At 39.3% G+C, this 15,676-nt stretch overlaps 1 protein-coding gene across 2 annotated transcripts in view; it reads right to left on the minus strand.

The window, feature by feature from the left end:
• Window positions 1-5,247: 5,247 nt before the first annotated feature.
• The window catches only part of PELI2 (pellino E3 ubiquitin protein ligase family member 2), a 204,352-nt gene continuing 193,923 nt past the window's right edge, over window positions 5,248-15,676 (minus strand). For both annotated transcript variants that reach the window (XM_007533119.2, XM_060174925.1), the window contains 2 exons: window positions 13,778-13,966; window positions 5,248-5,887 (listed from right to left, as the gene is read on the minus strand). In XM_007533119.2, the coding sequence (XP_007533181.2) occupies window positions 5,321-5,887; window positions 13,778-13,966 (756 nt within the window). In that variant the 3' untranslated portion in view covers window positions 5,248-5,320. The remainder of the gene's footprint in view (window positions 5,888-13,777; window positions 13,967-15,676) is intronic.

The raw sequence follows: 15,676 nt of genomic DNA on the forward strand, positions 1-15,676 counted from the left end.
CCTTGAACACTTAAGTGAAATAAAAGCCTAGAAAAATGTGTATTTTCTTTCTTTTGTTTTTGGGAAATGAAAAAATCTATTTTCTTCAACAATACTAAGACTCCTTGAATATCAATGTGGTGAGAAAAAGGTGTTATAATTACATGAATTTCTTATGAAAGACATGCTAGTTTAATGCTTAACGGCTTATAGATAATACTTGTGTTGTTAAAAATAAACAGATTATCACAGAGGCACGTATGACTGTAATAATAATGAGGAAAATCCATTAATTCTATGAGCCAGGTGAAATTATATCCTGGAAGTCTGATTTATTTGACAGTGATTGCAAGAAATAGTAATATAAGTGCCAATGGACTTTTTAAAAGCAAAATAAGGTTTACAGAATCTGGATTTAAATATGCACTGTGTAGAAAATAAAATAATAAAGTCAATTGTTTACGATCAATTTGGAAGTCTAGGAAATGCAAAAATCAAGTAGGCTTTTTATTCCACTTCCTAGTCAATGCCCTGACAAACCCAATGCCAACCAGAAACTGAACACAGTGATTCACAAACATACTGAGATCCTTTTAATATTTTTTCAAAGATTTTCCTGGAAAATGGCTTGTATTTCCGCAGGTATAACAGTGAAGAAATAAACTTTTCCATTTGACATGAAATATAAAAGAACAGTTTTACAAATATATCCATAAAATTTAACTGCTCAGAACACTATACATGGTAAATATCACAACCCCCTTCATCTCTAGACTATTTAATACAAAGAAGAAATCTGCCTGCCATCTGAGCTAAAAAGAAACAACTACGGTTTCATCAGGTTTATTTTTGTGTGTTTAGAAGCAGTTAAGTAGAATTGGAAAACATAGTTGCTTTTCCCCATCTCCCTCCAGGGATTCTCCATGAAGACGAAACTTACTTCAGAGGTCATAGGCTTGACTGAAAAGAAGTACTGAATTTTCTTTTGTTTTAGTGCTTTAGTAGTGCTTACATTCTTTTAAAAAGATTCTGCAATTGTCTCATTGGCCTTTGACTGAGTGTCAAAAATCAGTAAAAGGGTGGTACTCAATTTATTGCCCTGAAGGAAGGACTTCCTATCCTTAGACAAGGAGAAACTATGGGGAAATAAGATACAGCCAATGGAAAAGAGCCAATGGATCTGGCTTTAAATCAAGATCTGTAGTTTGTCTATTCAGAAATTTCACTGTTAGGAGGCAGAATTACAGAAGGATAACTAGATTTTAGCCAGCATTAATAATGGTTGATCACACACCCCCTTTCATGCAAATTCAAAGAATAGAATGGCTTTTAAAAAGAAATTTATCAAAATCATCTGGAATCTAAGTTACATTTAAATTGAGAAGGCAAAACATGCTCTGTCAACTATGCAAAGTGTCCAGAAACAATATTGAACTCCCAATAACAGGGGTTTGAGTTTTCCAACATAAGCAAAAATAAAGCATTGATGTTTTATGAAGAGTTCTCTTCCAAGTTTCCTAATACAGCATATGAAATAACTTAAAATAATTTCCCTATTGACACTGGAAATAAATTTTATTACAATCATGTGTATGCCAGTTCTTGGCATATTTCTGCATCCAGATTCAATAGTCTCCTTAATGGAGCCCATCGTTTTCCTAATGGCTTTCTCCTTTCTTTAAACCCTAACCCTGAAATTCTATAACCAGTTATATCACATGGCTTCCCTGAGGCACAAAGGTACCAAACTCTATAATTAACTATTGAGGAATGATAAATATGCTTTCTACTTATATTAAAAGATTTTAATTATTTTGGGCTACAAAAAAAAAGATCAAACCCAGAAAGCTTAGTAATTAATTACTCTGCAGTGTGAACTGTAGCCCTTTTTGCAAAGAGTGGAACCAAGTAAAGGAAATGTTAACAGTTGTGGCATGCTTGACCCGGCAGCACCAATTAGTAATAAAAAAAGAGTCTGGACTAGAAAATTATTCAGAGTTGTATCCCACCCACTCTGAATTTTGTTTGCAGTAAACTGACATAAACAACTGGAAAAAAAAAACCAACACCAAAAACTATGGGTATACATTACTAGGAGTTTACTAAACCTGTTCTTAAAAAGGCATTCTGGTCAGGCCGAGGTCAAGGATTTCCTATGTGCACAACTAGGGGAGTGGGGCCAATCTTTTAAAGTGATGGCAAGTAAGACATAAAAATAGAAATGAACTTTGAGAAGGGCCTTTTTGGAACTGTATTACTCTACAGTTGGTGAGCTAGAGTTCTTTACTCTCACCATTTTTCTCTCAACTCTGAAAAAGAAATCTCATTAGCCAAAATTGTGAGGGGATCTTAGGAAGAGGCCAAGATTAACTGGGTTTCCTTTTTTTGCAGACTTCCGATCTATGTAGGGTCCCTTCAGCAGAGTGGAAGGGAGAAAAATCACTTGAAAAATCAAAGGAAAAAGACATGATGCTAATTGTAGGCAGCTCACTGTTATCCCTTCTAAGACGTTGGAATTTATTATCTGAATTACAACTTAGATTTAACATCTGAGTCTTGTAAAAGTCAGAAATTTTTCAGGTTAGAAAATATTTTTATTCAGGGGGCATCTGTTGCATGTAAAACTGTTAGGCTTACACATAGTTGAAGCTTGAACAACAGAGGTTAGGGACACTGTCCAAACAGGAATCTTACTTTTTCCTTTGATGATTAGCATCATGTGTATGATGTTTGTTTTATCAGAGCAAACTGGTTTATGCTAGTATTGGGAATTGAACCTGGGACCTTTGGTGCCTTAGGCATCAAAGCTTTTTACATAACAGTCATACTATCTCCCCAGCACACCATCATGTGTGTTCTAATAGGATATTCTCACGTTTATGCTCATCACAATAGCAAGAGGAGGTGGCTATGAAATCACTCCAGTTGAATAGTATACATTACAGCAACATTTTATGCAGTTATTATGAATTTTTGCATCTTATGGTCTAAGTTGTTAATAAATTTAAACTTTTTATAACAGATGTGTTCATTCAGTGTAGTAGACAATAAAATAGATTACTGGCTGCAAATATTTTATGTAGTCAGGTCACACCTAGTTTTTATTTAGTCTGAATATTTCTAGGCTATGCAATTCATCTTCAAGATTTTCCAAACTGTTGCAAATCTCAAAAAAAATTTCCAATACATATTATTGGAGAAAAAAAATTGTACATATGTGGACCTGGACAGTTCAAACCCATGTTGTTCAAGAGTCAACTGCATGGTCCTTGAGATGGAAAATCAAGAGCCCAAACTTCTAGAGAAAAGTTATTTTGATAGGCAAATCCAGCACTTCTGGATGTAAGAGGATCTTATAAGATGCTTTTAGGATATCATGACTTTTCAAATCACCTTCAAACCATTAAGCAAGAACAGGAACCATGTGCCTCCTTTATCATCCTATAGAACCTAAAGAATCACAGACTAAAAAGACACTATCATTAAAATCTAAGCACTGGAGACCGGCTAAAGCAACAACATTCAATATGTTATTCTGGGAAATTCTATTTTTTTTTTTTTTACTTTCTTCAGGTCGAGTAAGTTGTACAGAATAGGGTATGCTATCAATAAGAGCACTACTGTGGATGCCCATTTAAACATTACCAGGAAAAAGTGTCCCATTTTAAACATTAATCTTCACAGAAATGTAAAGCTATTTTACAACTGAGAGTGAAATTTTAGGATAGTAAGTCAAATTAAGCAGCAGAAATCAAGAGTAAGACATTCAGATGGGTTAGAGTAATTGAAAACAGGTATGCAAAACACAGAAAAACCAATTCAATGGGTGCAGTACATTAGAACCATATAAATTAAAAATCTTTACAAAGCTAAAAAAAATTAGCACACATCTAAAATGGTCAATTTAAGAGGATGTTAGTTTAAATAAATACTTGCTTCATGTGGCAGGGAACCACTTTCTCTCGGCCAGCTCTGCCAGTCTCTTGTCCTAATGGATCTTTCCATGTTCTGGGAGCAGCAATATAACTGGTGCCCAGCACACAGAATGAGCATCCAAGAATTATTATTCAAAGTGAAATGAAACTAACAGAGAGGGATGGTGAAGCTCATATGAAATTCTGATTTAATTATTCTTCAGTAAACACTCATTTGCTCTCTCTAAATCAGGAACTTCAAATTATCTCTGCAGATGTACCACTTGGTGTTGTGTATATCTAATGATCACATTTAAATTTAGTTTGATTTGCAAACATTTTCAAAACTTACAGGGCTCTATATGCTGCAGGGGAAGGGGACAGATGGTAGAAAGGGAGTGAACAAAAATGACTGTATTGTGTTATGTTCATTTTAGGCTCCCAGAATTTTGGCTTCATAAAGAAAACAAAAGCTTACGGAACCCCAACAAGTGGTTTTAAAAAGCAAAAATCTTAGTTTCAATCTCTCACAGGACTTGAAATGTTCATAAAGCAAATAAGCTTAGTGGTCGAGTACTTTAGCCACGTTGACTGCTGCAATAATCGTCCTAAGTTAGTGCATTTTAAAAGCTCCCTACATTTTAGTCAATCAAACAGTTATGGCCATGCAAATTGCCTATTAGGGACACATCAATTTAGAAATAACAAAGGGTAGACTAAAAAGTTATGGAAAATTCTTTAAAGTGTCAAGTTATCTTATCAAAGTGTATATAAAGCAATTAAATTCAACCAAGTTCAAAAAATGTCAACATATGAGTATTTCCTCTTCCTCCAAATAAGAAAAGTAAATCAGAAAAATCTCAAGATTTTAAAGCAACCATCTGTGCCTAACTAAGGCCTCCTCTTGTCCACCAGCAATATTTTACAGAGCTGTCCCTTTGGTATCTGGTCAGATTCTTGTCTGTGCCAAGTACTTCCAGATACTGCCTATCTGTCAGTTATTATCTACCCTCTGCAGCCTGCAAGATAGGATGTACGAGCCAACAACTTTTGAATACATTTCTCCTACATTTGTAAAATATGATTTAAAGTCTTGTCTGTGTTTAGAAATGAAAAGACCTGCTTAGAGACCGCAGAGATCCAAGGTTAAAACATAGCATGATGTTTCAAATCCAATTATTAAAAGAGGATAGCATGGTTTACTAACACAGACTTCAATGATAATGCTGCTGTTCTGAGCATGCAACACACTGCAGATATCTGTTAAGTTCCTGGCATGTTTCATCAGTATGTACCCTCTTTTTACCTCAACCACAGGCCCCGCCCCTCCCCTTATTAAACAGTATTGTTTAAAAAAAAAGGTAAAATCTAGAGTTAGTGGCAAAATTTTCACAGTAACTTTTTAATAAAGATGCTGTCGGGGGGTATCAGTCAACTGGACCTTGGAAAATTAATTTGATGCAGTTCTGTTCCCCAACCAGCTGCGTGGCACAGAAAGGGCAGGCGGCATGAAATGCGTGAGTTCCGTGAGGCAGTGGGATCTGAGACCAGTATTTTGCAGACTTCTCTGAGCAGACGTGTCCACAGGGGGTGAAAGCATGAGTTGGTGGTCCTGCGTCTACATAAAATCCTGCCTCACAGCCAAGCCAGAGAGGTACGTAGGGGCCCACAGTCCTGCACATGGGACACTCCCTCTCATTGGCCTCTGTGTCGCTTCGATGGCCCCAGTTATGGTACCCATGTACGTGGCCGCAGCTGAGATATGCCCAAGGCTGCTTTTCCTCCACTACCTCTTTCCTGTTGATGCTGGGGAAGGCCAAGGTGTTGAGCCCCACAGGGCACTGGGGTCGGGCAGCATTGATTTCCTGCCGGAGAGCTTCTATGTGCTTCTGAGTTGGGGCATGAAAAAGGCCATCTGCTGTTCTCCAGAGAAGAGTGGCCCCACACAGGTCAATGAGGGAGCCATCCTGGAGGATGTTGGTCTCACTTTCCACCTACAACAAATTGAACAATTTTTTTTAAATGCAAAGTTCAACAAGTTGTTCTAGCATTCTTTTCTTTCAAACAGAAAAACACAAATATCATCTTAGAAGTAAATATAAAAAGGCAGTTCACGCCACTAAAAATAGGAAGGAGGGGTGGGGGGTTAGCTTATCTTCCAGAAGCCTCAGTTTCCTCATTTGAACACAGGGAGTAATAACATACATACCATATTTGAAAAGCCCCAGGAATAACATACCGAGCTTTACATGAGTATTGCACTTGCTTCAGTGAGCTACACACTGCCTCAGATTTTAATTTTTTCCTTAAGTTGACAAGACACTTGGGATGTCTATCACTCCATCCAGTAAAGATACACTTATTTTGATCAGATCAATCCATAAGACCCTTGTGGGGCCCTGTGACAATTAGTACAGGGTCCACAGGATTCTTGGCACTTTTTAGCTTTCTCCAGCATTCCCAATGGGTATTCCCTTGGGTAGTGACTTAAGCACCTCGTGTTTTAGTTTTCTTTTCTGTAAAATGTAGATCAGGCGATTCACTAACTTATCAGAGAGTTCTTAGACTAATGTTTGGAAACTGTGCTGTGACAAAGATAGCTATGCTTTGCACCAACTGCTTCCCAGACTGTTCAAAAGCTGACAGAAAGCCCAGGTAGACATGGTCAGTAGGAATTTGACTGCTGCTTCCCTGTGCGTCATGTGCTCCAAGCCCAGAGGACGCAAAGACCAGTAAGGCCTCTCTTCATCCTGAAGAGATGTGTCTTTAGTATCGAAGAAAGACATGGCAGAAGCAGAAGTCAGCAAAAGACAATATAGTGATCAAAGTGTCACATGGAATTCTTTAAAAAAATTTTTTTAAATGTTTATTTATTTATTCCCTTTTGTTGTCCCTGTTGGTTTACTGTTGTAGTTACTATTGTCATTGTTGTTGGATAGGACAGAGAGAAATGGAGAGAGGAGAGGCAGACAGAAGGGGGAGAGAAAGACACTTGCAGACCTGCTTCACCACTTGTGAAGTGAATCTCCTGCAGGTGGGTAGCCGGGGGCTCGAACCAGGATCCTTACAATGGTCTTTGCGCTTTGCGCCACGTGTGCTTAACCCGTTGTGCTACTGCCCAACTCTCCACATGGAATTCTGATGGGCTGGGATCTTGGTGCTTTTGCTCTCTATTTTTGTGACCTTGGGAAGCTGCTTTAAAGTTCATGTGATTCAGCTTCCTCTTTTATAAAATGAGGACTCTCTATGTTAACAACAGAGTTCTTAGAACAATCACTGCTATGAAGAAATCTCTGTGTAAATGTTTGCTCTTATTTACTGTGACAATGATAGGTCTAACCTGTTTAACTAATAAGCTAATAACTAATTAATTGACTGATTAATTACTTAATTAAAAGAGACAGAGACACAGAAAAAGACCACAGCACTGAAGCTTCATTCAAGTATGAGAACCTGGGTCGCATACTCGGCAAACTAACACATTATCCAAGCAAGCTATTTTGCCAGTCCAAGATATGTTTTTAATTTTATCTTTAACATTCTTTTAACCAGAACAGTTCAGCTTGGCTTTTATGGTAGTACTGGAAACACAACTTGAGACTTCAGAGCCTCAGGCATGAAAGTTTATTACATAGACTGTTGTGATATTTCCCCAGCCCTGAGAAATGGTTTTTAAAAGATTTTCCTAGAGATCTGCTGTTGTCAGTAGTCAGTGGGTGGGACAGATGACAGCAGGCAGGTGTGTGGAAAGGTCAAACAGCATGTGTGTTGAGAAAACAACACAGAGTTCTACAAGGTTCAGCCAACAGGGAAGCAGGGCCAGGTGGAGTCAGGGTGATGGGCTGGATAAGAGACCTCAGCTGGAGAGGTTAGTCCACCTCACATGCCCAAAGGGAGTCCCTGGGGAGTTCAAGGCAGCTATGAAAGAACAGCTCAGCCTTTCCAAAAGGTCACTTCCTGAAGGGTGGAGAGTTGATTTGATGGGTATAGGAGATGGTGGGGTTCTCCCTCCAGGCAAAGAGCAGCTCAAACAAAGCCAAGAGGCACACATACTGAATGCTGAAGATTCAGGCTCAACAGCCCTTAACTCCTGAGCTTAGGAAGAATCCAATAAATAAATAAAAATTTTAAAAACATTATTAAAATCTTTTACATGTCTGGCATGACTATCTACAGAAAACAAGTTTTTCCAAGTGCAGGGGAAGGGAGGGTAACGGATGGCAAATTTGGGAGAAGATCATAAATTCAGTTTACAGTTTATAGAGTGCTGAATTGGAGGGCTATGTTGAGTTTCTGCAGTGGTAATACACAGAAGGGACACTGACTACAGCTTGCGGAAGTACAATTGGGATCTACGTGCATCTAGAAGAAAGCCTAGGAGTAAATGAGACCAGGCAGGTCCTTAGACTGACAGAGAGGCTGAGGACTGAACCAGCTGCTCACCCCATCAAGGCTGGAACAGAGAAAAACTATTGTTCTTTGCCTCAAAGGACTTTGCGAGCTCTGCAGTAGATGAGGCCCAAGCTTCTTAAAAAAGAAAGATTATTTATTATTATTATTATTTTTTAATGGAAGGTGGTGCCAGGGATAGGACCTGGGCCTTCATACTTGTCAAGTCCTGAATTCTACTGCAGAAGGTTGGATTTCTTAATGTCAGCTAAAGCTGAAAGGTCATTCACCCTGCAAATACTTGAGGGCTGCACACAGGGCAGTGCACTGAATAGGTGCTTATGCACTAAGGAAGCTTGCCCTCAAGCAGCACCTCAATTTCCCATCCCAGGGTGGCCCACTCCAGGTACAGTCCTGGGTCTAGCAAACTCCTCTCATCATTCAGGTCTCACTGGGATGTTACTCTGTCCTGAAAGCTTTTCTTTAATAAGAGACAAAGCATCCACTCTAATAAATTATCAATCAGGAGTAGTCAGAAAAGGTTCAAGTTAAACAGAATGATATTTCTGTGTAGGACAGACACCATGCCCACCCTTTTATGAACCCTGGCATGCTGCTGCCCCATTGAGTATCTCTTCCCCCCTGCTGCTGACCTCAGGGAGGAGGTCCCATCTCAACTTTTAGCTGCATTCTGAGGTTGGAATCTGGAAGACAACATAATGGCTATGCAAAAAGACTCATGCCTGAGACCAAAGGTCTCAGGCTGAATTTCCCTCCCCACTACCAGAGCTGAGCTGTGTTCAAAAAAACAAAATTTCAGGCCAGGCAGTGCCGCATCTGGTTAAGCACACACATTACAGAGCGCAAGGACCTGGGTTTAAGCCCCTGGTCCCCACCTGCAGTGGGATAGCTTCATGAGTGGTGAAGCAGGGCTGCAGGTGTCTCTCTGTCTCTCTCTCTCTCTCTCTATCCCTCTCTGTCGCCCCCACGACTCTCAATTTCTCTCTGTCACTATCCAGTAAACAAATAAAATAAAATAAAATAAACAAATTTTATGGGTTGAGCAGATAGCATAATGTTTATGCAAGAAGACTTTCATGTTCAAGGCATGAAAGATCTCAGATCTCAGAGTCTGTACCACCATAAGTCAGAGTTGAACAGTGCTCTGGTAATGAATGAATGAATGAATGAATAAATGAATGAATGAATGAATGAGGAAAAAAGAAAAGAAAGAAAAGGAAAAAGAGAGGGAAGAATAGGGGATGAAAAGGGAAGGAGAGAGAAAGAAAAAAGAGAAAAGAAGAAGAAAGAGAGAAAAAATGGGCAAGTAGGGGGTAAGAAGGAAGCAGAGAAAGAGAAGGAAGGAAAGGATGAAAAAAAAGAAACAGGGTTGGTGGTGACCAACATGTTGAACAATCTCCTTTCTTTTTTTGCAGGGAAGTTCTTGTATAAAAATGACAGGTGGCGCACCTGGTTGAGTGCACATGTTATAATATGCAAGGACCCAGGTTCAAGCCCCCCAGTCCCCACCAGCAGGGGGAAAGTTTTACAAGTGGTGAAGCAGGGCTGCAATTGTCTGTCTTTCTCCCTTTTTAAAAAGATTTTATTTATTTATTAATGAGAAATATAGGAGAGAGAAAGAACCAGACATCACTCTGATACATGTGGTGCCAGGGATTGAACTCAGGATCTCATGCTTGAGAGTCCAATGCTTTCCCCACTGCGCCACCTCCTGGACCACTGTCTCTCTCCCTATCAACCCTTCCCTCTTTCTGGCTGTCTCTATCCAATAAATAAATAAAGACAATAAAAATTTTTTTTTTTAATGACAGGTTACCATAAATTGAGTTCATGGTCTTTATTTTCCATACACTTTGCACATCTAGGAGAAATGTTTCTCTGAAGGATTCTTGAACCTTGCAATATTTTCTAGCTGTATTCATCACACAATATTCTGACGATTCACTGCCTTCTCCTGACCACACAATCTGAGAAGTCCTGGACATCCTACTCACTATCACATCCCCTCGAACCTGCTCAGCTACCATAGCAGCTACCCAGTTGTATACGGTTTCTGTGTACAAGCCCTCCCCAGTTCTGACTGAGTTCTCACAACAATGCTGTGACACACACACTAGCATTACTCTAAATAAGTACATTTGATCCAGGCACTGAGAGGTCAAGTTCCTGTTGCAAGACTGCAGAGCTACTAAGTGGTAGAACTTGGACTTAGGGTCTAACTCTGGAACTGGTAACCTGCAGTGTGGCTGCTGAAACACTTGTCTATTCTAACTACTCTTTCTGTGTGTTGTTGCTGAGAACAAAATTATAACTTTCTTCTAGAACAGAGTATATAGGAGGCAGTACTACTGCGTAGAGGCAAGGATTCAGGTTTTATTATTATTTTTTTAATTTTTATTTTTTTTTTTAGAGAGAGAGGGGGCTGACAGCAGACCTATTCATCCGGAACTTAATGGACAATATAAGGGAACAATTCATCTAATAGAAGTCCAAAATATGTTGCATATAGTTGCTTCCTGTCCTCAGTGTGCATGTAGTCTGGCAAGTTTTGTCTGAATATCAAGCTCAGCATATAACTAAATCAGTAGACTAGTTTGTTTTTTTTTAACAAAAGCTCACCAGGGTTTCACATCAGTATAGCAAATGATGGAGGCTTGGCATTTTGTACTTAGTCCTTATTGTTAATCAAAATGTGTGGAGAAAAAAAAATTTCAGAAACTTAATTCCCTGATAAATAAATCAATAGACAGAATTGTACCCTACTCATATACCTAGTTAATAGACTGCATATGGTGACATTCATTTATAACATCACCCGAGTAGACTTTTCAGGCATTTCATTGTACTATATTGGCTTTATGTAAAACTAAATGAGGTCAATTTGCTTACTTATTTTAGGTGAAGTTTTGGACTAGTTTGGTGTATTGCACCAAAGCAAGAGACTCTGGGGAAGGAGGAGAGAAAGAGGGGTGGGTGTTGGGGGCTGCTCTGGGATCCTGGCACCAATCACTGATCTCATCTCCACAATATCAAATGCTTCCAATAGCAAAAACAGGACCATGGACTTAGAAGCTTAAACAGAAGCCCAGAGAATTAGTAGTTTTTTTGTTTGTTTGTTTGTTTTTTGCCTCCAGGGTTATCACTGGGGCTTGGTGCCTGCACTAGGAATCCGCTGCTCCTGGAGGCTAATTTTTCCCTTTTGTTGCCCTTGTTGTTTATCGCTCTTGTTATTATTGTTGCCGTCGTTGTTGGATAAGACAGAGAAAAATCGAAAGAGAAGGGGAAGACAGAGAGGGGGAGAGAAAGATAGACACCTGCAGACCTGCTTCACCGCCTGTGAAGTGAACCCCCTGCAGGTGGGGAGCCAGTGGCTTGAACCAGGATCCTTATGCCGGTCTTTGCGCTTTGCGCCATGTGCACTTAACCCGCTGTGCCACCATCCGGCTCCCTTGTTTTGTTTTTTAATCTTAGAGACAAAGTGTTCTCTATTTTAAGAAGATGGGATTACAGGGAGGCTGAGACCTTTATTCCCCACAAGGTCTCCCATAAACCCAAGATTATTCAGACAGACCTGGAACTTTTATTGTTAGCCATGTCGACTGTACACTATCATGCAGTACATGATGACCATGTACAGGTAGGTCTAAAGGTCACTTAAGGAACCAAACTTAAAATTTGCCCATATTTAATATCAACTAGGAATACAAACAATTCTTTTTCTTTTTTTTAAATTTATCTATTTATAAAATGTAAAAACTGATAAGACCATAGGATAAGAGGGGACAAACAATTTCTGGAGTTAAACACTTGTTAGCACATGAAGTGACCTGAGGTGGGGCACTGTATAAAAAAACAGAATGGGCAAGCAATTCATCTTGTAATGTACCCTCTGTGTCACACCCACCCTCTGTGATGCTCTGGTGTAAGCCATCTTGGGTGACAGTAGGTTTAGTTCCCCACAAGAGTACTGAGTCCAGACTTCCAGGGAGGCCAGAATTCAATTCCATCTGCTACTACTTCCCCATGGCACCATTAGCTTCTCTGGGCCACACCTTCCTCATGTTTGTCTCTAAATGTCACCACAGCACCTAAATCCAGCAGCCATTTGTATCTTATTGTTGTGGTTACAATGATTACTATCCAGTTGGGCCAACCTTCATCACTTTTGTGTAAAATTATTTGATGATCAAAAGTTAAAAAGTTATTTAAACAAACTGCATTCACAGTAGTGCTCTTCTTTATCTACAGTCTCTTGAAACGTGTTTAAACAATGTTTACTGAATTAGCTTGGCTCCTCTTAGAAAATGCTTCTCATATTTACTCAGCCATGATGCTCTTAGATAGGGCTTTATTGTAAAACACAGAAGCTGTACTTGTAATTAAACAATGACATAGCACAGGAATAAAAAAAAATCAGCTTTTAAAAAAGAACAATTCCATTTTAAGCAAATATTCAGTAGAGAACAGCAAACCAGGCTAGTAAAACAGCCCCCTCCCCAACCTGTCCTCCATCTTAGACTATCCAGAGGTCATTTTTTTTCCTGGAAAAAAAATGCTAGGTCTTCTATTCCCTCTATGTTCTTCTATAGAAGTTTGGAAACACACATCTGTTTCTCTTTTACCTAACAAATCATTAAAAGTATCCAATGAGGAGAAAGTTTACTAAGAATCTTTGGCAGTCTGCCACAAAGTTGGTAAGATAAGAAACCCAGAATTTCTCATTTTGATATTACTATTACTCTTCATAGAAAAAAAGGTTTTTTTTTTTTTTTTAAATAGAATAAAAGAAAAATCCTTTTAGGGCTGGCAAAATAACTCACTTGGATATTACACTGCTTTGGCATGCATTCAAGTCTGTCCAACACCTCAATGAAGAACTTTTGGAGCTGGGGTTTCCCAGCCCTTACCCCACCACCCCACCTTGATCTATCTGAAAAACAGCCTGGAGTGGTGAAGCCTGTGACCAAAACAAACAAACAAACAAACAAACAACAACAACAACAAAAACATACACCTGCTTTAAACATTTTAATAAGTAATATTTACAGGAATATATTAACATGCCAAGTCAATGCACTATGTGAATTACTTCAAGTAAAAATCTATAACTCTGACTTTGCTGAATTATGTAGGAAGTTATATTTTAACTTCTTTTTATATACTGGAAGGAAAAAAAAAGTTACTTCAGTAACTTCATGGTTCCAGAAAGTCTAGTAAATACATTACAGAATACTTTGCTCATAAGGTAGTAAGAAACAAAAGACAAATTTCCTCTTCAGTGGCCAAAGCTTAATCACTAAAGGAAATAAGGTCGTTTCCCTCTAACTTTCAGGGCTTAGAGACTTTTCAGTCTCCAAGGAAACAGTACACAGCACTTGAAACTGTACAAAGTTAGGAGTTTGGGGATGTGTGTTGATGGTCCTCCAGCTAGTGTCTGTAGCACGGTGCATTTTTTTAGGGTGAAGTCCACTCACCAGCTTTCCCCTTTGTTGAGCCGACCTGGTTTCTCGCAAGGTGTACACATCTCCACAGACAGAGATCTCACGCCAGACCCCAGGTTGGGACTCCTCAGTAAAACCACCTCTTGGATGCATCACCAGGACTCCATTTGTGGTGAGTCCATCCATGTGGCCATCAGGGTTTTTCCATTTTGCTGCCTTTTCCTGGAGAGCATGGAGCAGAAAAGACAAGCTAAGAATATTTTCACAGTGAAGGGATACCAGAATCTCTAAAACAGTGGGAGGGGCAGGGGAGTGCAAAGGGATGACTTTTCATTTCCCCTACTTAAAGCTGATAATCAGAACAACATATGCAACTACCCAACAAAAGGAAAGAAGTGGTTAAAAAAGATGAATGACTTATCACTAGATACACATTACATTCATCCTCAGGAACTTAAAACAATTAAACAAGAGTCTTATATCTTGACCTAAGAGATTTACTTTAAACCTCTCAGGGGATTCCACAAATCTAGTCTGTGTCCTTTAGCTCTATTTGTGAAGCCCTTTTATCCTACTATCCAAATATGCTTTGTGTGCATCCACACCCTGCGAAGTGTACAGAGTAGCAATGGAGAGAAAAGAATATCGAAAAACAGGGGCAGGGCAGGGTGGTGGCACACCTGGTAGAGTGCTCACAACATCATGCTTAAGAACCCATATTCAAGTCCTGGGCCCCAACCTGCTGGGGGGAAGCTTCAGGAGCAGTGGTGTAATTTGCAACTATCTCTCCTTTTCTTTCTCTCTGACTTTATCTCACCCTCTAACCCCAACAATACACATTTAAAATGTGCTTTTTACCCCACCTGCAGGGGGAAAGCTTTGCGAGTAGTAAAGCAGGGCTGCAGGTATCTCTCTCCCTACCCTCTTGATTTATGGCTGTTTCTACCCAATAAATAAAGATGATTTTTAAAAAAGTGCTTTTTATTTAAAGAAAAAAAAGCTTATCTAATAAACATACAAAATCAAGCTAGTGGGTTGCAGTTGCTATATTTTCACATTAATCCCTGTTGATATCCTCAGAGGTGGAAAGCACAAGCAGCTTATACATTTGTTTTTGGTTGGAACCTATAATTTCGTGGGTGGGTGGAAATGTGATCAATGAGAAGACTTTGCTCTAAAAAGAAGTAAGAGGGGTTGGGCAATGGCACAACCAGTAAAGAACACACATTACCATGCCAGAGGACCAAGGTTTAAGCTCTTGAACCTCACCTGTAGGGAGTAAGTTTTACCAGTGGTGGAGCAGGCTGTAGGTATCTCCTCTCTCATTTCTCTCTTTCTCTATCATTAAAAAAAAAAAAAAGAATGAAAGAAAGAAAAGAAAGGAAAGGGAACAATGGCTACCAGGAGTCATGGATTCACTTTGTAGGCATTGAGGCCCAGAAATAACCCTAATGGCAAAAAAAAAAAAAAAAAGAAAGAAAGGGGGGCGCCAGGTAGTGGCACACCTGGTTAAATGCATGTATATGGTTCAAGCCCCTGGTCCCCACTTTCCGGGGGAAAGCTTCATGAGTTGTGAAGCAGGACTGCAGGTGTCTCTCTCCTTCTATCTCCCTCTTCCCTCTCAACTTCTGGCTGTCTCTGGCCAATAGATAAAGATAATAAAAATTTTTTTAAAGAAAAAGAAAGGAAGAAAATATAAAATAAATATGTAACTATAAAAAAAGATGAAGAAGAAATGTTATCTTTTACTACTTCTTTGGCCGGAAGCTGTCATTTTGTGGGTGGATGTGTGGAAGTATGGAGCCATCAATTAGAAGACTTTGCCTGAGGAAATCAATGTTGTACAGGAAGGCACAGGCAGGACAGAAAGAACCTGGCTCACTGCACCAGAGGAATGCAAAAATTCATCAACCCTGGAGAGGGACTCCCTTG

The sequence above is a fragment of the Erinaceus europaeus genome, chromosome 16 (assembly GCF_950295315.1).
Source record: "Erinaceus europaeus chromosome 16, mEriEur2.1, whole genome shotgun sequence".
NCBI classification, from domain to species: domain Eukaryota; kingdom Metazoa; phylum Chordata; class Mammalia; order Eulipotyphla; family Erinaceidae; genus Erinaceus; species Erinaceus europaeus.